Source organism: Coenobita brevimanus, chromosome 108 (genome assembly GCF_032717465.1).
Source record: "Coenobita brevimanus isolate Jiangsu-jjx chromosome 108, ASM3271746v2, whole genome shotgun sequence".
In the NCBI taxonomy this organism is placed as follows: Eukaryota; Metazoa; Arthropoda; class Malacostraca; order Decapoda; family Coenobitidae; genus Coenobita; species Coenobita brevimanus.
Window position 1 is genome coordinate 9,850,140 of NC_137061.1, and position 22,062 is coordinate 9,872,201.

Sequence of the window (22,062 nt, forward strand, 5' to 3'; positions counted from 1 at the left end):
TTTTCAGAGTTCTTTATTTTATTAGTAAACTTAGTTCAGATATGGAACACTAGTGTCCACACACATGTTGTTATTATGCACTTTTTAAATCTTCATTTCCTATACTTATTGCAGGAGTATTTGGTTTATATGGTGCATGTCTCAGTCTGCAGTATTATCAGAGGACTAAAATGTTGTTTGATAGGGAAGCAGTTTTAATGGAAAATTATTTTGTCGCTACATGAATAAATTGTGTTGCGAAATATCAGTTGGACTTCTTGTTTGGCTTCAGTCAAATGAGTATTCTTTTTTAATTTCATCAGTGATGTATAAATTGTGACAAAGCTACCATATTTAGAGGGAGCACAGTTTTAGTTAGCTTATGAGTGAAAAGGACGTATCACCGTTTTTAGAACTTTCTTGGTAATATTTTATATGAAACTTCATAGCCCAGTAGCTGAAAGTGTAGGAGAGTATTGTATTTATTAATGAAATTTTATTATACAAATATCTTGGTGATTACTGGTAAGAGTTGGGAGTTGTTTGTATATTTGTGTCAGAGGTTTATTATCCATTCCTCAGTGTTTGTACAGTGACACAGCCAAACTATCTTGTGATGCCTCAGTGTTCGGGTGTCTTAGCTGTGTTAATTAGAATCATATCCATCTTGCAAGGTAACACTTCTCTAGTCATTTCTTCCCAGTGTCACACTGTTTGTGTTTATTAGGGTTGTATTATAAATGGCTTTGGAGATTTTGTAGCGCCTCATCATAAGCAAGTTATATTTCTTATCGCACTTTGAAACCTTTCCCTGTCTATGTATGACACATCACATTCAGATTATTTTTGCATAACCATTCTTTGGACACCAGATGTATCCAAATGAAAAATATTTATCCCAAATCTCTTTTGTGCATAAGAAGAATCAGGTCAGTCATTCGTAATTAGGTCGAAAGTGACCAAGTATAAAATCTGATTTTCTGTAAGTCTACCCTACATGCACAAAAAAACAGACAAGATTGGGAAGGACCTGGTGAGCAGGAGAGGGGAGGGAAAGTGTTAGAATCCTTTTGTATGTCACCATTTAAAGAATGTTGATATTAAACCAATATAGATAATATCGACTACGTGCGTACATTTTTTTTATGTACGGTAGTAGGCAAAATAAGTTAGTAAGGAAGAGGTGCTATGAAGCCTCCCATGCTGCCAAGAATACATCCCTTACTTCATCCCTGCTTTCACTTTGCTATCCCGTTGAGCTGTGCAATAAGCTGCAAGTGTCTTTAGTGTGTTCACTCGTCTTAAAACATTTGATAGACTCCGAGCAGCCAGGGGGAACTGTCTGAAAGCTGCTGTGACCTCTCAAGCAGTCTGAGTTGTTCCCAGCATTTTTTAAATAATAAATATATTATCATCATCATCATCATCATCAACCTAACCTTATTTCTCCACCTAAGGCTGGGGTCAGGCAGGATCCAGAGAATGGAAAGAAAACACGAAAGGGAAAAAGGTAAGCAACAGCATCACGAGTGTCCCATTATGCCAGACATAATAAATATTAGTTTTTTTTTTTTTTTTTTTTTTTTTTTTTTCAGACCCTGCTTCACCCCTTACTTAGGTGGGAAAAAGAGGTCTGGGTGATGATTAGGATTTAAAAAACAAAACACAAAACAAAAAGAAGGAAAACCAGACTGGTGAGAGGCAAAAGTGTGGTGTGTTGAACTGGTGTGATTGGACTTGGTAATCTCTGGAGTCAAAGACTGTGGCCTTGTCTGTATTATAAGAGTTGCAGTGTACAGGTAATCCCTTGTTACTCTGAGCACATCCAAGCTAATGGCTGTATTATTGAAACTGGGCGTCCGAAAGTGTGAGCTAGTCTCTAGGTTTTTTGGAAATTTGTATACCACCTGTAATTGTTAGATATAATCAGTATGCATCCCACATTACAGAATGTAGCAGTGCACAAAAATGTAAACAGACCCCTAATTATTTACTGTCATTTGTGAAATATGTTTAAATATTAGATATGGTATCTCTTCATTCCACATTACAGAGTGCAGTCAGAAACAGTGCAGAAAGTTCAGACATGTTCTGTCACTACCACAAGCTTCAGAAATTATCTTAGAAAACTGAGGGCTTGTGCACACCTTTATGCTCTCATCTTTCATAATACAGTCTTAAGACATTCAGCTTAAACTTAGGTATCAAATCAATTAGTTGGGTAAGATGTTATACAATACTTACCAGAATACAAAGTATAATATAAGATTACAGAATATGGAGTTTATCGTATGCATTTAAGACTAATGTGATCGGTGTTTTCAGATTGAGTTGAATAGTAGCCCTAACGTAAGTTAGCTCAAATGTTGACAATATAATTCTGGTAGAGAAAATCAGTATTGTATTTTTCTAGGAGGCAGAATGAAGGAAGTACAACAGTTTATCTTAGGTTGTTTAATTTCCAATACATATTATGCTTTGTTATGCAGATTTTTTTATATCATTATTGCTATTTATTTATGGAACAGATTTAAGGTGGAAGTTCATTGTAGCTTCAGCCTGATTTATTTCAGTTCTGTGCCTGACAGTAGATTATATATGAAAGTCTTATCTTGTTTCATTAACACTGAAGAATTTAGGTTCATGGCAAGTACGCATAGTTATAGCATATTCATTCTTATGAAGTTTCCTAACCTCTTCCAATCCAAGAGCGTTCAAAACTTACTCTTCCCAAAGAATGCTGAACCACTGAAAGCCAAGATCACCAGTCCACTTGCATTTCATCCATATGATTTGATTGTTGTTATAACCCCAGGCTCATCTGGACATGAACAGGGTTGGACTGCAGGTTGACATTGCTCCACAGAAGTCCCCCTTCTTTCAGATAATAGGGAGGGAATGGAGCCACTCAGTGCTGGCACAGGAAGGCATCTCTCTCCAGTACCAGTGACTGGATGAGCAGGGGAATCTGTCATGGTCTTTTTTTATTTTTGTGATGGTTTTCTGCTGCAGTGGCTGCTAGTTTCCTTAGTCCACTGGGTTCACACTGCGATAAGCCTGAAGCCACAAAAATATCTCAGTCCAATTTCCCACATAGATGGGATGAGAAAGAGCTTAAAAACAAAGAAAGAGAATGCATTATGGAAAACTATATAGCAGCACTCCTAGAGAAATGGAACCCACAGTCGGCAGGATGCAGTAGGGGAAAGCAATAAGTGTGTCAGGGTTGGCTGCCAAAATGTTGGAGGCCTGTGGAGATGTAGGAATGGGTTTATTACTGATTTGGTATAATTGATTGTATATGAGTGTGTTCCAGATGGCTGGCTGGAGAGTGTAATGGTAAATGTATATAAGGGCATGATGGTTCCTTGGAAAGAGGAAATTAAAGGCATAAAACTTTTGGACCATATAATGAAGGTAATAGAGTCCTGGAAGGTATGATTAGAGAAAGAGTGAATGTTGATGAGCAGCAATTTGTCTTTATACCAGAGAAATGGACCACTGATGCAATATCCTTTGTCCAACAGCTTTAGGAAAAATACATAGGAAAGAAGTTGGAGCTGTACTTTGTTTTTGTTGATTTGAAAAGAGTTCTTAGGGAGAAGGTGAAGTGAACAATGAGAAAGCTTGACACTGAGGAGTGGTTGGTTAGAGTGGATATAGCAATGTATGTGGATATAGCAATGTATCATGGTGCTTAAAACTTTCACACACGACTTGAAGAACTACTCCCATGGTAGATGATGTATGCTAATGACATGATGTTGAGTGTGAAGAATGAGAGGGAGGTGGAGGAAAGATTTAGAAAGTAGAGAAATGGAATTGGGTACAAGTGTTTGAGAGTAAGTGCAACTAAGACAAGAGTGGTGATAGGAAGGGCTGGTGGTGTTACTGCCAAAGCAGAGGGAGTGTGAGCAAGTGCAGTTTGTCACAAGAATGTGGAAAGTAACCCCATCTTGTGCAGTGTTTGTGATGAGTGGGTGCATAAGAGATGTAGTTGTATTAGAGGTAGGCTGTGGAATAATACTGGTTTCATGTGCGTAGTGTGTTAGGAAGGCTGCGCAGAGATTGGGATATGAAAGGATCGATCTTGCTGGAGAGTCGCTCACGTGTTTTGAGTTTTGTTATTTGGGGGAAATGTCATGTGCTGGAGTAGGAAGTGGCTGGAGGAAGTTCAGAGGGCTATTGACTCTCTTAACATTGAGAAGGCTTGTCCTCCGTGCAAAGGGGCCCTTGTATGCATCATGTGTTACGAATGTAATGCTGTACAGTAGTGAGACCTGGACAGTAAAGGAAGAGGATATTTGTAGGCTCAAACATACAAATATGGTAATGATTAAGTGGAAATGTAGGATATTCTTGAATGAGAGTGGAGGTTAGGAGTGCAATTGAGGAGTTGAGAGGAAAGATGGGACTAGAATGTATGTGTTGTGCTGTGGAGGAGTAGACTGAGATGGTTCAGACATGTTGGGAGGATGGAAAATGACAACTGGGTGTGTGAGAGGTGTGAACATTGAGAGTAGGGTTGCAAGGGGTAGACCAAAAAAGACGTGATGAGGTCTTAGAGTGTGACTTAAGGATAAGGGACTGAATGGGGATGCTGCCAAAGATCGAGCAGCACGGAGAGCTGCCATTAGGTGACCAAGACCAATGCATGCCAGCATGTTGGAGCCTTTATAAATGAAGGAAAACAAAGCAAATCAATCATTCAAGCCTCATATGACATTCTGCCCATCAGTAGAGCTGAAATGCAATGATCTGAAACAATGATGTAATCTAGAGCAGGAAGAGTTACAACATTAAAAGTACCACCAGAAATACACCCCTCAGAAACTACCCTACCAAGAGCAACACAAGAGCGGCAAACCAGACTAGGATGCAGCCATCACCTTTCCCTGGTCCACTACCAATACAATATTAAATCACAAACAATCCATTATGCCCACACTGAAGCAGCCCACCACACCACAACATGCGCCTCATTATTACAACTCAGACAGTGCTTCACCATAACCTCGACAAACTATCTACAGGGATATCCACTTGAAGTTTTCTTGAAGTTTTTTGGGTTCATATCCTCATGGCTGACATTAAAATATCTTCAGCTGATGTATTTTCTGCTATCACTGGCCCTAATACTAACAAGGCATATGGGCCTGATGGAGTCCCTCCTGTTGTCCTCAAGAACTGTGCCTCTGTGCTTACACCTTGCCTAGGTAAACTCTCGCCTTTGTCTGTCAACTTGTACCTTTCCTTCTTGCTGGAAGTTTGCTCTCTTTCAGCCAGTCCCAAAGAAGGGTGACCTTTCCCAACCCTCTAACTATCGTCCAATTGCTTTAACATCCTGTGTCTCAAAAGTTTTTGAGTCAATTCTTAACACAAAAATTTTAAAGCATCTTTTCTATCACAACCTTCTTTCTGATCGTCAGTATGGGTTCCATCAGGGACGCTTCAGTGGCGATCTTCTCACCTACCTTTCAGGCTCCTGGTCATCCTCCTTTCGGAATTTTGGCAAAAGCTTTGCCATTGCACTTGACATCTCAAAGGCTTTCGATCGAGTCTGGTATAAATCTTTAATTTCCAAACTCCCATCTTACGGCTTCTATCCTTCTATCTGTGCCTTCATTTATAGCTACATTTCTGGTCGTTCTATAGCCGCTGTTGTAGACGGCCATTGTTCTCCTAGATCTATCAACAGTGGTGTTCCTCAGTGCTCAGTCCTGTCACCAACTGTTGTAGACGGCCATCGTTCCTCTCCTAGATCTATTAACAGTGGTGTTCCTCAGGGCTCTGTCCTATCACTGACTCTCTTCCTTCTATTCATCAATGACCTTCTAAGCTGTACATCAAACCCTATCCACTCATATGCTGATGATTCCACCCTTCACCTTTCCATTCGGTCCCTGCAATGTCCATCTCAGCAGTTGCTTCAACAGACAAGAGATGAGGCTATGGCAGACCCAATGTGTGGCTTGGCTTTTATCTCTGACTGGGGTAAAAATAATCTTGTGTTTAATGCATCAAAGGATCAGTTCTTACACCTATCAACTCAACACAATCTTCCACAGGAGTACCCACTAATGTTTAATAATATCCAGCTCAATCCTGCATCATCCTTGAACATGCTTGGGGTTTCATTCACCTGGGACTTATCTTTGAAAGATCATATTGCATCTCTTGTAAAATCTGCTTCTAAGAGATTAAGTGTGCTAAGCCGACTCTGTACCTTCTTTACCCCTGCGCGGTTGTTGACTTTATACATGGGTTTTGTTCGCCTGTTTAGAGCACAACTCTCATGTGTGAGGAGGCTCCCCACATACAGCTCTTCTCAATAGGGTGGAGTCAAAGGCCTTACATCTCATCAACTCTCTTTCTCTTACTGGCTCCCTTCAGCCTCTCTCTCTTTGCCGCACTGTTGCCTCTTTATCTCATTTCTATCTCTACTTCAATGGTCACTGCTCCTTTGAACGTCTGCTTGCATCCCTCCACCTCTACGATGGGCGCGTAGCACCCGTCTAGCAACAAACTCTAATCCCTTTTCTGTCCAACTCTTTAATGCAGGAGTTAACCGTTACTCCCAGTCCTTCATTTTTGCAACAGGTCAACTCTGGAACTGTCTTCCTCTGTCTGTATTTCCTACTTCCTAAGATCTCCAGTCTTTCAAACTCAGTGTGTCCAGGCATCTCGAAATGAACGGATCTTGAATTTGGCTCTCTTTTGTATTGTTTTTGTCTTTTTCTTGGAAGGAGCAGTTTGTGGGCCCCTGGCCTTTGGTTCCTTCTTTCTTGCATTAAAAAAAAAAAAAAAAAAAATCCTAGGGCTGTAACAACCTTAGAATGTGGGTGGTGAACTGTATGTCAAACAGTGGCATAAACAAAAGTCTGAAAGTGGGGAATGAAGTCACATTAGCCACTTAGAATAATTAAGCCGAGCATCCAAGATAGTATAATAGGAAAAGTGTATGGTAGGATACTTATTGACAGAGTTAGAGAAAGAACAGAGAAATTAGTTGGAGAAGAACAGGGAGGCTTTAGGAAGGGAAGAGGTTGTGTAGATCAGATATTCATTCTCAGATCTTTAGTGGAAAAGTTTCTAGAGAAGGGAAAGAAGTTGTATGCGGCTTTCATGGATTTGGAGAAAGCATATGACAGGGTGGATAGACTAGGATTGTGGAAAGTGTTAAGAATATATGGAATAGATGGGAAGTTGTTGAATGCTGTGAAGAGTATGTACGATGGTGCGAAGGCTGCAGTGCGTGTGGATGGTGAACTAAGTGAATTTTTCTCTTTGAAAGTTGGGTTGAAACAGGGATGTGTCATGTCTCCATGGTTGTTCAATCTGTACATGGATGGGGTAATAAAAGAGGTACAAGGTAGGGTAGTGGATGTTGGAGTGGCCCTGGTGAGAGAGGATAGTGTTTGGAAACTCCCTGTACTGTCGTTTGCAGATGATACCGTGTTGTTGAGTGAAGACGAAGGAGAGCTGCAAGGCTTGGTGGATGAGTTTGAGAGAGTGTGTAGGAAACGGAATCTAAAGGTGAATGTAGGGAAGAGTAAAGTGATGGTCTTTGAGAGAGGTGAAGTCAGTGAATGTACAGCGAGGTTGGATGGTGAGGAATTGGAAAATGTGAGTACGTTTAAGTATTTGGGTAGTGTGATGAGTAAGGATGGAGGTTTGGAGGGTGAAGTGCTTGAAAGGGTACAGCAGGGAAGAAAGGTTGCTGGTTCTTTGAAAGCAGTGATAAGAAACAGGGAAGTGAGCATGGAAGTGAAAAAGTTACTACATGACAGTATTGTGATACCAACTCTAACGTACGGAAGTGAAGCGTGGACGTTGTTGGAAGGACACAAGTCAAGAGTGAGAGCCGTGGAAATGAGTTATTTAAGAGGAGCCTGTGGAGTCACATGGAGAGACAGGCTGACGAATGAGGATATAAAGGAGCGTTGTGGTGTTGATGTGGATGTGATAGGAAGCGTTATGAGGAACACACTGAGGTGGTTTGGCCATGTGGAGAGGATGGAGGGTGAAAGACTGACGAAGAGAGTGTATGTGAGTGAGGTGGAGGGGGAAAGAGGGAGGGGGAGGCCGAGGATGAGATGGAGAGATGGGGTGGAGAGGTATATGAGAGAGGGGGGTGTGAGTTGGGAGCAGGGGAGTGAAATGGCGGGGGACAGGGCGACTTGGAGGCGATTTGTTTGTGGCCACCCCAAACGGGATTGAGGCGTCTGGCAATAGATAGATAGATAGATAGATCCAAGATAGACATGAATATTTTTTTTTTTTTTTTCACTGATTACTAAGCTTGGTTGATGCAGACTGATTACAAGCACAGGGAGTTGTGAAGTATTCTCACAACTATTTGGTCATAAAAAAGTGTAAGAAATATTCAGATGGGGGTTTGGAGAATGAGAGATTGATTCAGAAATTATGTATGGATAAGGAAGAGAGTGGGACTGAGGTGACGTTGTTATACAGTCCTGGTCCGCTTGCTTGAGCAGAACCATCAACTGTAAGTAAGCTACTTCCCCTATGGGATCATCTGACGGGTTCCTTATACCGTCAATACTGTGTGTGCATCTTGGTGTAGCATGTGCTATGTAGTGGTCCATTTTATTTGCTATATTGTGTGGGCATAATCTACAAGTGGGACACGTGCTGTCTGTGATTCCACCCATCTCAAATCAAAGATGGTAACCAAGGAGGGCTGGGTGGTGTCCTGACCTAAGACTACAGGTAAGTCCCAGTTAATGAGCAATCGCTTAACGAGAATTCACTTATACGAGGTCTTGGAATTTGTACCATTGCCTGTTTAACGACCAGGTAAAACCCCCCCAAATCCCAAGTTACAAGAATCGAGATGAAGGTACAGTAAACCCTCATTATACGATGGGGTTCCATTCCTGAAAACCCCATTGTATAGCAATCCATTGTATAGTGAACCTGTTATAACATGTAGTCAATGGGGATACGTTCCCAGACCTGCCTAAACTCGCACATTCACACACCTTAACACTCACATACATGAAATATCCTTATGTTTAAAGATGTAAAGTAACACATTAATAATGAATAAAGAGGGGAAAAACATGAAAATAACAGTATACAGTAGTTCTTACTATTACTTAAGTAAATAGGATTGTTGATGTCCCCTCCGAGGCTAAGGGACAGTTAGGGCCTCACAGCCCTCACTCATCACTGGCAGAACTGGCTGGCTGGGCAGGGCTGGCTGGCTGCACGGGGCTGGCTGATGAGTCTGGACTGGCGGATGAGACTGGGCTAGCTGGCTGGCTGGGGCTGGCTGATGGGGCTGGACCAATCGATAAGACTGGGCTAGCTGGCTGGGCAGGGCTAGCTAATGAGGCTGGACCGGTGGACAAGTGTGTGTGGTCTAATGCCGACAGTGTGAGGACGTTTTTGTTGCGTTTGCACATTCGCTGTTCACTGAGCCGTGGATGATCCATTGTTGTTGCAAATCGTTCCCATTGTATAGTGGGCATACGGTACTAAAATTTTGACATTGTATAAGCGAAATATCGTACAATGAGGCATTGTATAATGAGGGTTTACTGTATTTGTATTTCATGTATATTAACTCTTTATTCCTGCTTAAAATTGTCTGTCACAGGTGTTGGTGGTTGGTGGAGGTTACTTGGCTGGTTGTTCACCCCATCCCTAGTTTACCTATAATTTATGTAATTCTGCTTATATTAATGCTGTTTTTATATTTCAGGTGTATTACCCTCTTGTATTAACCCCTTATTCCAGCTTAAAATGATCAGAAAGTCAGTGTTGGTGGTTTGGGGGGAGGTTGCTCGGAGGCCTTGCTCCCTAACCCTATTTTTTCCATAATTTCTTCACTTCATTTAACAAGAATTCGGCTAACAAGCAAAATCCTTGCTCCCAATTAGCTTGTAAGATCGGGACCCACCTATAGTTAACTGAATTTAATCATCTTTATTCAAGGATACTCAAAGGAACTACAGGCCCTGCTGGCTGTCAAATTCCTTCTTAGACATCATCATCAGGAACAGTAATTTTAGCAGTAAGCAATATAAGGTGTATGATGCCCTCCTCTTTATTTCATAGCCAGGCCCCCTGCCCCTCAGATTATCTGCATGCCACAGTGCAGGAGTGTAAGGAGGGAATGGAACCTTGGAACACCACAGACTCTTGACCAACTTCACGCAGTGTATGGTTCATGACGCACGTGTTGCTTATCCACAGCCTAGTTTTGTTAACATCAACATCCTGGTGAAGACAATGGGCCCATGGGAGTCCAGTGAAGTCTATATGAGAATGCACAAAATGGGTGGCAAGGTCAGTTCTGTAGCTTGCATTGCAAGAGATGCAAGCATCATGCAAGAGACCACAGAAGGCAGTTAGAACAGGGACCATGGTAATCACTGTGCCAGAGGTCAGTGCCTGGTTTACTGCCACATTACCAATCTCATTTCTGCAACTGCCCCCATAATAAATCTGAATTAATGGAAGCACCAGTTGGGGAGACAAAGAAATGATGGGCGAAAATGTATAGAGGCCGCACATGAAACACGGTTTTCGTGTGGAAGCAGGGCAAAGACAGAACAGAGTTCTTGTGTAAAAACAAGCGAGACCCTCACAATTCCTCATTTGAACTTCCCGCCACTCACTGGACCCATCTAGATTTCTGTTTTGTATCCCAAACCTTCGTATTTTCAACATTACTGTGAAAAGTATTTGTTCCCCAGCATCGACAGACGACCAGTTATCAATATCATGTTGCTTAGACTGTATATAAATTAAAGTTTGTAGTGTTTGGTAGATACAAACACACTTGTTAGTGTTTGGGCGAAGTTTATTCGGAGTTTTGGAGGTTCGGGATAACTATAAAGTTAATAATTCTTAAGCTTCATAAGACGGACTATTGTATAAGCACCTGGTAAGTGTATGATCTGATAATGAAAGTGTGGGCAATAATATCCAAAACTGATATTATCGAACTTCATATTTTTTTTGGTTATTTTTGGACGGGGGGAGTGCCAAGTTTGGTTATAATTTTGGTTGTTAAGTTTATTGCATATTTTCGACAGTGTGATTGTGACTGCTACTTAGTAATCAGCTTGTACGTCAGTCTCTAGTGGATTTGTAAGTACAGAATTAATGGAGATAATTTTATCCAGTGATAAACGTAAGGAGGGAGAAGTTGGGGTTGACCCATAACTCCGTCGATTATTTTGACGTATTTTACGACTTTGTTTCGTCAGTTTAAGCGACATACCCCAGTAACACACATCTCGTTAATCATAATAACAGAGGTATAGTCTCATATTCAAAACAGTTATGGGCATATTGAAACGATTCCGTGAGGAGGAGGTCGGGGACACAGGATGGGGGCTCAGACCCCTTCTTGTTTAGAATTGTATGATTTGGTCCAGTTTCTTTCATAATTCATCCATTTTAGTTAGGGAATGGTTATATATTACGATATGTATCATTAATACTTGGTAAAATAATAGTGGCATAGGTCAGTTGGGGAGCTCCACTTGTTCAGAAAGCATTATTTCAGAATTACACCCAGCCAGCGGAGAATGAAATTAATGTATTCGTCATTTAGTTTATGCAGTTTTAACTTTTTTTTTTCAATATACATCCAAAGCAAATGCACTTTTTAGTACTAAGTAGCTAAGGTGTGGGAATGGGGGTTGTTCAGCTCGTAGCTCCATCTGTTATCGAATCTACATCCAGACAAAATTAAATTGGGTTAGTCTGTACATCTATTGCCAGACTTCTTATTTCTGTAAGGGATGGCCACAAACAATTTGCCTCCATGTCACCCTGTCCCCTGCCATTTCACTGCCCTGCTCCCAGCTGACTCCCCCCTCTCTCATATACCTCTCCACTCCATCCCTCCATCTCATCCTTGGCCTCCCCCTCCCTCTCCCCCCCTCCACCTCACTCACTACACTCTCCTCATGAGTTGCTCACTCTCCATCCTTTTCACATGTCCAAACCACATGAATGTGTTTTTCCTAATGCTTCTTATCACATCCGCATCCACGCAATGCACCTTCACATCCTCATTTGTCAGTCTGTCTCTCCATGTGACTCCACAGGCTCCTCTCAAGTAACTCATTTCCACTGTTCTCACTCTTGACTTCTGTCCCTTCAACTCCAAAAGGTCCAAGCTTCACTTCCATACATTACGGTACAGTTGGTATCACTATACTGTCATGTAGTAATTTTTTCACTTCCATGCTCACTTCCTTGTTTCTTATCACTGCTTTCAAGGAACCAACAACCTTTCTTCCCTGTTGTACCCTTTCAAGCACTTCACGCTCCAAACTTCCATCCTTACTTATCACACCACCCAGGTACTTAAACGCACTCACATTTTCCATTTCCTCCTCATCCGACTTCACTGTACATTCACTGGCTTCACTTCTCTCGAAGACCATAACTTTACTGGTACTCTTCTCTACATTCTCCTTTAGATTCCATTTCTTACACACAGTCCCAACTCATCCACCAAGCCTTGCAGCTCTCCTTCGTCTTCACTTAACAACACAGTATCATCTGCAAACAACAGTACAGGGAGTTTCCAAACACTTCCCTCTCTCATTAGGGCCACTCCAAAATCCATTGCCCTACCTTGTATCTCATTTATAACCTCATCCATATACAGTTTGAACATCCATGGAGACATGTCGCATCCCTGTTTTAATCCAGCCTTCAAGTAGAAAAATTCACTTAATCGCTATCCACATGCACTTCAGCCTTAGCGCCCTTATACATACTCTTCACAGCATTCAACAACTTCCCATCTACTCCATGTATTTTTAATACTTTCCACAATCCTTGTCTATCTACCCTGTCATATGCATTCTCCAAGTACATGAAGGCATTCTCTAGAAACTTTTCCACTAAAGATCTAAGAATGAATATCAGATCTACACAACCTCTTCCCTTCCTAAAACCTCCCTGTTCTTCTCCAGCTAATTCCTCTGTTAGGCCTATTTCTCTAACTCTGTCAATAAGTAGCCTACCAGTACCATATACTTTTCCTGTTACACTAAGAAGACAAATGTCCCTGTGATTACCACACACTTCTTTTTCACCTTTTCCTTAATACAGGGGAATAATTATACCTGACTTCCAATCCTCTGGGACTCTACCTTCCTCCCAGGCCAATCTGCCATCTTCCACATCCATTCTACTGTACTTCCATCTCTCCCCCATGCTTCAGCATTTCACCACACAGTCCATCAATTCCTGGGACTTTCACCATTTTGACTTTCTTCATTGCTTCCACAACTTCCATCCTACTGATTTCTTCCTCTTTTCTCACATCCCTCCATCTCCCACCCATTCCCCAGCCCCAGCCACTTTTACACGCATTACTTTCATTCAGTATGTTCAACAATTCCTCAAAGTGTTCTCTCCATGTGCTCACTTTTTCTCCCTTCTCCACTAGTAATCTACCATTATCATTCACTCCCCGACTAACTTGTTTAGGTTCAGTTGGATTAAGTTAAATTAGATGCAATGAAAGACAGAGATATGAGCTAGAGACTCTCCTTCCCCATCTCCTTTTCTTTTGTACGAAGAAAAGCATTTGCGACAAATGCTTATACACCGGTAAGAGAAAGTGCTTAGAATTGCTTAAATTCAGCAGTGAGCATATTGATTTCAGTGCCAGCTAGTTGGGTGTAATTCTAAAAATTTACCGTTTAGAATCATTCAGTATGATTTTCCACAGTTTCTTTTATAATGCCTAACTTCGCTGGATATTGTTTTGATAGATTTGAGCAGAAGGTGCTGGATATTGTGACAACAGATAAATGAGAGATTACTCTGCAGTGTATCAGCATACCAGATACAGAAATTTGCTGGTAAAGGAGAGGTGCTAGGGAACCTCCCCAACCAACAAGCATACAGGGTCCAGAATTCCTGAGACCTTGGTGGTGCCAGAGTGATAGTGCTATTCGCTTAATCTGTATGATGAAACACAGCCAGTAAGCCATGGCCACACCAGTTATAGCACATTACAAATTTTAATTACACACCACCAAGACTCACCCTTCCACACTTGTCCATACCCACCTCATTCTAGCTCCATCACTTGTAACTGTAACCCTCATTCTAACTCCATCACTTCTAACTGTAACTCTGACTTGTAATAGACAAATATATGCACATGATAGTGTCAGGGTGACTCTTGCACGTAGTAGACTACTACTTGCACGTGTCAGGGTCAGAATGAGGGAGTATCAACTCACATCATTCCACATTTGCCCATGCCCTCTCACTCTGACTCCATCACCTATGACTTTAATTTTAATCTGGAATGGAATATATTTACAGGCAATAAAGTTAGAATGAAGGAGCATCCGCAGGTGTGGAAAGACTTGGGTCATGGCCAGGAGTAATTTATATTTGGAGTAGATTGTAGTTTTGACCTTTGCACATAGTGTGTCATTTTAACCCGCAGATCTCTTAGTACCACACAAATGTCACATGAAGCAGTGTACTGTATATGTCTTTTATATGATGGAAGTAACCAGATTGTAGCATTTAAATTTAACCCTCTGATCCCTAAATGTTACACAAATGCTTCTGGAAATGGTATACTGGTATATGCCTTTTATATGATGGAATGGTGTTGTGCTACCTACCTCTTCCTTAGCCTTTATCATTCTTTTTCTGTGTCTGTCCTCCTCTCTTCCTATTTCTCCCATCTTTCCTGTCACTTCTTATTGCTTTTCTTTCCTTCACAGGTGGCTTTACATTGAGTGACAAGCCAAATGGTTTTCTGTAAGCCAAGAAACCATTTACAACACTGGGTGGTTACCATATAACCAACCCATACGTGGTCCTACATGTCAACAAGTGGGTTGGTGGAGGGTTAGTGCCCCTCCCTGTAAAACAGGTAACTCAAAGTCAAGTGGCCACCCCTTACGGGATTATGGCATCTGGCAATAGATAGATAGATAGATAGATCTTTTATTATTTGGTATTTTGGCTTTGGAATGGTAGTATATTACAATATATACCATTAATGCTTTGTAAACTAATAATGGCATAGTTGTAATTGGGAATGGTGCAAATTAAATATTGAAGTTATAAGGGCTATACGTTAGATGACACTAGATATCCCAGCAGAGCCGCCAGTAGGTGACCAAGGCCGACGCATGGAAGCATGTTGCATCCTTTGTAAATGATATGAAGGACATTTAATTAGAAACTTCTTGTGTGCTTCCCCACACAGGTATTTTTCATTATCCAAACCATGTCATATCAGCTTCTCACATGGGTGTTAGTCGAACCCTTTCACTTCGGTGTTGTACCGGTAAGGTCACCGTCACATGATTTTATTCAATTTGAGATCCCTTTTAAGCCAGTGAGGGTTTTGGCAGGAGGCTTATCTGGGTATAAACCTGGTGGACTGCAGGCTGAAGCTGCCCATCATCTACAGTTCACCATCCTCCTTTCAGGGAATAGAGAGAGAGTTGAGGGACATTTGTATAACCAAGCAATGGGGCAGTCCAGTTATATGGCGCCACCACATGATGGCGTCACTCTCCAGGACCATTGTACAGATTATGAATATTACATGGAATGGTTATAGTCGGTTTGTTTTTACCTGACAAAACTGGACCATTCCCATTGCTTCAGTACTACCGTAACTTGTTTCATGAAATTTTATAATTATTATAGATGATGAAGGAATGAGTTTCATTGGTTACTTGTCAGATCTGACCACTTTGTCTCCATTTGTCCATCACCTGAATTGAAAAGGGTTAGTGATCTTACTCAGGTTAAATACACTGTACAGTAGTTTGTCCACCTTAACTTTGTGGAGATTTTTGTCCTCCTCAGCATGTTTTCCCACTGTTGAGTGTCAAAAAGAAGACAGCACAATGACTACATCATTTCTGCTGTAGTTCTTCATTATGCCATATTCTATACCAGTACTTTTTTTTTTTTTTTTTTTTTTTTTTTTTTAGGCAAAGGTGCACTTCCCAGGTTGGTGATGATTGGTGGAAAGCAACATGTCCGAATAACATTTACTAACCCAAATTTCCCCCTCAGGTATATGTTGTCAGTTAATAATGCTAATGAGTAAAGAGATTGTGAGGTACCCTAATGTTGCATTCAACCAGGCATCACCAACCTGTCAAATGCATCTTCACCTCGGAGAAAAAAAAAAAAAAAAAAAGAGTATAGCACTGTATGATACCGTATTGATCTCTTGCTACAGCACTGGCAGAATATGACAGTATTGCAACACAATTGGGTATATAGCCTATACTAGTATTCTTGTGTTAACCTTATGCAACAGCTCAGTGGCAGAGTACCGGTAAGACATTACAATGGCTGTACCGTATTTATTCTTTAGCTCTTCTTCATGACTGCTATATGTGATTGAAAACTGCCATCTTTCCATAGTAAATGCAGAGCTGTAATTGGAGATGATTTGTAAATTATGTTGGTATCTATGAAGAAATTGATGGAATTGTTGTGTACATGTAGTATTATCTTAAACTACCATTAAATAACAGGTAATCAGGTAAAAGGGGCCACATATCTGTATCATACAAGATTAGACTGGCTATAGCACTCTTTTACAGTGTTACTCTGTGTGTCAGCTCAGCAGGAATTTGGAAGAAATTTGAGTGAAAAGTGGAGGGAATATAAGAAAATGTTCTGGAAAGAGGTAAAGAGAGTCAGACAGGGTGGCAATGAAGTTTGTAGGGGAGTGAAAGATAAAAATGGTAGATTACTAGTTGAGAAGGGAGAAAAAGTGAGCAGATGGAGAGAATACTTTGAGGAATTGTTGAACACAGAGAATGAAAGTAATGTGAGCATAAGTGGCTGGGGAATGGCTGGGAGAAGAAGGGAGGTCAGAAGACAGGAAGGAATCAGTAGGATGGAAGTTGTGGAAGCATTGAATTAAGTCAAAATGGGGAAAGCCCCAGGAATTGATGGACTGTGTGGTGAAATGCTGAAGCATGGGGGAGAGATAGTAGTAGAACGGATGTGGAAGGTGTGCAGATTGGCATGGGAGGAATGTAAGTCCCGCATGATTGGAAGTCAGATATAATTATTCCCTTGTACAAGTACAGCAGGGAAGAAAGGTTGCTGGTTCTTTGAAAGCAGTGATAAGAAACAGGGAAGTGAGCATGGAAGTGAAAAAGTTACTACATGACAGTATTGTGATACCAACTCTAACGTATGGAAGTGAAGCTTGGACGTTGTTGGAAGGGCACAAGTCAAAAGTGAGAGCAGTGGAAATGAGTTATTTAAGGGGAACCTGTGGAGTCACATGGAGAGACAGGCTGACAAATGAGGATATAAAGGAGCATTGTGGTGTGGATGTGGATGTGATAGAAACCATTAGGAGGAATACACTGAGGTGGTTTGGCCATGTGGAGAGGATGGAGGGTGAAAGACTGACGAAGAGACGGTATGTGAGTGAGGTGGAGGGGGGGGAGGGAGGGGGAGGCTGAGGATGAGGTGGAGAGGTATATGAGAGAGGGGGGTGTGAGTTGGGAGCAGGGCAGTGAAATGGCAGGGGACAGGGCGACGTGGAGGTGATTTGTTTGTGGCCACCCCGAACGGGATTGAGGCGTCTGGCAATAGATAGATAGATAGACAAAGGGAAAGGGGAAAAAGAAGTGTGTGGTAATCATAGGGGCATTTTTCTTCTTAGTGTAATAGGAAAAGGGTACAGTAGGATACTTATTGACAAAGTTAGGGAAATAACAGAGGAATTAGTTGGACAAGAACAGGGAAGCTTTAGGAAGGGAAGAGGTTGTGTAGATCAGATATTCATTCTTAGATCTTTAGTGGAAAAGTTTCTAGAGAAGGGAAAGAAGTTGTATGAGGCCTTCATGGATTTGGAGAAAGCATATGACAGGGTGGATAGACAATGATTGTGGAAAGTATTAAGAATATATGGAATTGATGGGAAGTTGTTGAATGCTGTGAAGAATATGTATGATGGTGCTAAGGTTGCAGTGCATGTGGATAGTGAACTGAGTGAGTTTTTCTATTTGAAGGTTGGGTTGTAACAGGGATGTGTCATGTCTCCATGGTTGTTCAGTCTGTGTATGGATGGGGTTATAAAAGGGATAATAAGGTAGGGCAGTGGATGTTGGAATGACCCTAATGAGAGAGGGCAGTGTTTGGAAACTCCCTATACTGTTGTTTGCAGGATGATACTGTGTTGTTAAGTGAAGACGAAGGGGAGCTGCAAGGCTTGGTGGATGAGTTTGGGAGAGTGTGTAAGAAACGGATTTTAAAGGTGATTGTAGGGAAGAGTAAAGTTATGGTCTTTGAGAGAGGTGAAATCAGTGAATGTACAGTGAGGTTGGATGAGGAGGAAATGGAAAATGTGAGTACGTTTAAGTACTTGGGTAGTTTGATGAGTAAGGATGGAAGTTTGGATGGTGAAGTACTTGAAAGGGTACAACAAAGAAGAAACGTTGATGGTTCCTTGAAGGCAGTGATAAGAAACAGGGAAGTGAGCATGGAAGTGAAAGAAATTACTACATGACAGTATTGTGATACCAACTCTGACGTATGGAAGTGAAGCTTGAACGTTGTTGGAGGGACACAAGTCAAGAGTGAGAGCAGTGGAAATAGAGTTCTTTGAGAGGAGCCTGTGGAGTCACATGGAAAGACAGACTGACAAATGAGGATGTGAAGGAGTGTTATGGTGTTGATGTGGATATGATAGGAAGCATTAGGAGAAACACATTGAGGTGGTTTGGCCATGTGAAGAGGATGGAGAGTGAGAGACTGATGAGGAGAGTGTATGTGAGTGGAAGGGGAGAGAGGGAGAGGCCATGGATTAGATGGAGGGATGGAGTGGAGAGGTATATGAGAGAGGGGGGTGTGAACTGGGAGCAGGGCAATGAATGGTGGGGGACAGGATGACATGGAGGTGATTTGTTTGTGGCCACCCCGTATAAGGGATTAAGGCATCTGACAATGGGTAGATAGATAGATAAAAAGGGGAAATAAGGCAGTTTTTGGTCAAGTTAAGGTATGGTGTAGTGGTTAGAATGCCCTAATTGGAGTGACGGTCTTGCTTAGGTTGAGTCCCCTTGAGGTGACTTGGAGTTTTTTGACTGTGTAATACCATCAAGGGATGTAGGCTGGTCATGTAGGGTACCCTTGAAAGTATTGGACTACATTAGCCCAGCCATGGGGCCTTGCACCTTCAAGAAGATAGCTAGTTAAGAAGGGATTGCCCTTTATTTATTTTTTAATGGAGAGAAAGCAGATCCTAGCATTTTGAAAAAACATAAAGTGCATATACAGGGAAGGTTCCTGTGAGATGGAGTCAGTATTCTGGGAGCCTAAATGGTGAGTGAATGAATGGGTGGCCCATTTCACTGGTTATGTTGTTGGTTATTTCTCTCTGTATCATGTCTCCTATTTCCTTAGGTGAGAAAAGAAGCCATGATGATGATGATTTTTTTTTTCAGGGATGTGAAGAAAACTGGGATGGGAAATTACAGATCAAGGCCAAGATCTTCATGTGCAGAGGAACTATTGAAGAGAATACTGCAGAACTATAGACTGTTAGAAGAAAAGATGCAAGATGATTTAAATATTGATTTTGAGCAGCTTACTGAGATACAGAGAATATGCTGGTAGGTATCTTGTTTGTTGTGGTGGTGGTTTTGGTTGTTGTTTTTGTTGTGGTAGTTGTTGTCAATGTACCCAGGCTCATCGGAACATGAATCCAGTGGACTACAGCCTGAAATTTCTCTTCTGCAGTCCTCCATCCTCCTTTTGGTTAATAGGGAGGGAGTTGCAGGACATTTCTACAACTGTGCTGCAGAGCTACCCAGTTAGCTTATGTCAGTGCCAGTGCAAGAAGGCATCCCTCTTTAGCGCTGTTGCTTATTGTTGTTTATACCAAGTCCTTTTGATGAACGAATTTGGGACAGTGTGTAGGAGGAGGAAGCTGAAAGTTAATGTAAACAAAAGTAAAGTTATGGTGTTTGAGAGGAATGAAGTCACAGAGTGTGCAGTGAGGTTGGATGGTGAGGATATGGAGAATGTGAGTGCATTCAAGTACTTGGGTAGTGTGATGAGTAAGGATGGAACTTTGGGGGATGAAGTACGTGAAAGGGTACAGCAGGGAAGAAAGGTTGTTGGTACACTGAAAGCAGTGATGAGAAATAGGGAGGTGAGTATGGAAGTTAAGAAGTCACTGCATGATGGTATTGTGATCCCTACCCTGACGTATGGAAGCGAGGCGTGGACCTTGCAAGAGGGGAACAAGTCAAGAGTGAGAGCAGTGGAAATGAGTTACTTGAGAGGAGCATGTGGAGTGACGTGGAGGGACAGGTTGACGAATGAAGAAGTGAAGGAATGTTGTGGGGTAGATGTGGATGTGGTTGAAAAGATTAGGAGAAATACACTGAGGTGGTTTGGACATGTGAAGAGAATGGAGAATGAAAGACTGACTAAGAGGGTGTATGTAGGTGAGGTGGAGGGAGGGAGAGGGAGGGGTAGACCGAGGATGAGGTGGAGGGATGGAGTTGAGAGGTATATGAGGGAGGGGGGGGTGAGTTGGGGGGAGGGTAGTCAAATGGTGGGTGACAGAGTGACTTGGAGGCGTTTTGTCTGCGGCCACCCTTTGCGGGATTAGGGCGTCGGGCTATAGATAGATAGATAGACTTATTATATGTTGCCATTTGTACAATCATTTTTTGCAGTTAAGTTCATAATAATGTACAGAAAATTTTCCCATTCAAGTTTCTTGGCAGTCTATAAAGCTGATAAACTAGTTTTCACTAGGGCACCTTCCTGCTGTGGCACCAGTATAGTCAGGCAGCTCAACTTTCTGGTTATACAAATGTCCCTTAATTTCCTTACTATCCCTCAACAGGAGTATGATGAAAAGCAGAAGAAGGGCATTTTATGTTACAGTTTGCTGGGCTCACTTTCATATGAGCCTGGGGTTGCAGCTACCAGCTACTACTACTACTACAGCTCGCTAATTTACGGTAGCTAACTAGTTACCATTTGTATGGGTAAAGTTGTAATGTTTAGAACGTGTTATTGCCATTTAACGAGGACTGTCATGCACATATACATTTAAGACACCTGGTGGCGTGGTGGCAGAATTCTCAGGTCAGAATGCACCATGGCCTATATGTTACAGTTGAAGCTAGAGGTGGCTAGAGATTTTTCTATCATGAAAGCTTTAGCTACCAGGAACATAGGTCAGTCTTCGACTCATAAAAGCTCAGGACTCAGATAGCCTAGCCACAGAACCCAGTTCTCTGAATGGGGCACAGTGCGATTGGCAGTCATGGGAATGGCATTTATATACTTATTTTTGTATTTTTTTTTTTTTTTTTTTTTTACCCCTTCAAGCAAAGGACCTCATCTCTATTTTTATCCTTGTTGCTGCCAGACAGTATTATGCAGCCTATGAGAGTACCCTAGTAGTGAGGATTAATGAAAGCCACTGACCCTTCCAGTTCAAGAAGCCTCGTGAGCTCAATAAAATCATCTTGTAAGAGATTGACTAGAAGAGTGTATGCTAATGAGGTGGAGGGGGAGAAGGGAAGGGAGAGGTTGAGGTTGAAGTAAAGAGGTGGGGTGGAGAGATATGTGAATGGGTGAGGTGTGAGTTGGAAAGAGGGCAGATTGATGGAAGACAGAATGTAGTTCTCCCTTCCAGGAATGAGATAGATAGGTAAACAGCATAAATATCTGTAAAGCAAAAAACCACTTCATCTTGTTGAATGGATTAAGATTTATTGTGCCATTTATAAAGCTGGCACACTTTTTAAGCTATCAGCTACTATAGTGCCATTTTGCTAACTCTGTGTCATTTACTTTGGACCCTGTTAAACTAAGTGCTAGGGCTCCTGGTAATTTCATTAGTAGACACCTGGGGGCCTAGTGGGAGGTTTTTTGAGTATTGGAAAGAGGGATGAAAATAGTAATGAATGGTGAAGGGTGGAATATTTCAAATCTGATGTATGCAGATAATGTTGTGCTGCTGGCTAATAGTAAACGGGATGTCCGTGAGCATCGTGTTTTGAAAGTAAATGTTGATTGGAGTAAAGTGAT

The 22,062-nt window shown here is 41.6% G+C and overlaps 1 protein-coding gene across 1 annotated transcript in view; it reads left to right on the top strand.

Annotated features, from left to right (window-relative positions):
• Nucleotides 1-10,997: 10,997 nt before the first annotated feature.
• LOC145416973 (serine/threonine-protein kinase TNNI3K-like) overlaps nucleotides 10,998-22,062 on the top strand; it is a 91,548-nt gene continuing 80,483 nt past the window's right edge. The window contains exons 1-2 of the mRNA XM_080285819.1: nucleotides 10,998-11,103; nucleotides 19,452-19,619. Of these exons, the coding sequence (XP_080141945.1) occupies nucleotides 19,471-19,619 (149 nt within the window). The 5' untranslated portion in view covers nucleotides 10,998-11,103; nucleotides 19,452-19,470. The remainder of the gene's footprint in view (nucleotides 11,104-19,451; nucleotides 19,620-22,062) is intronic.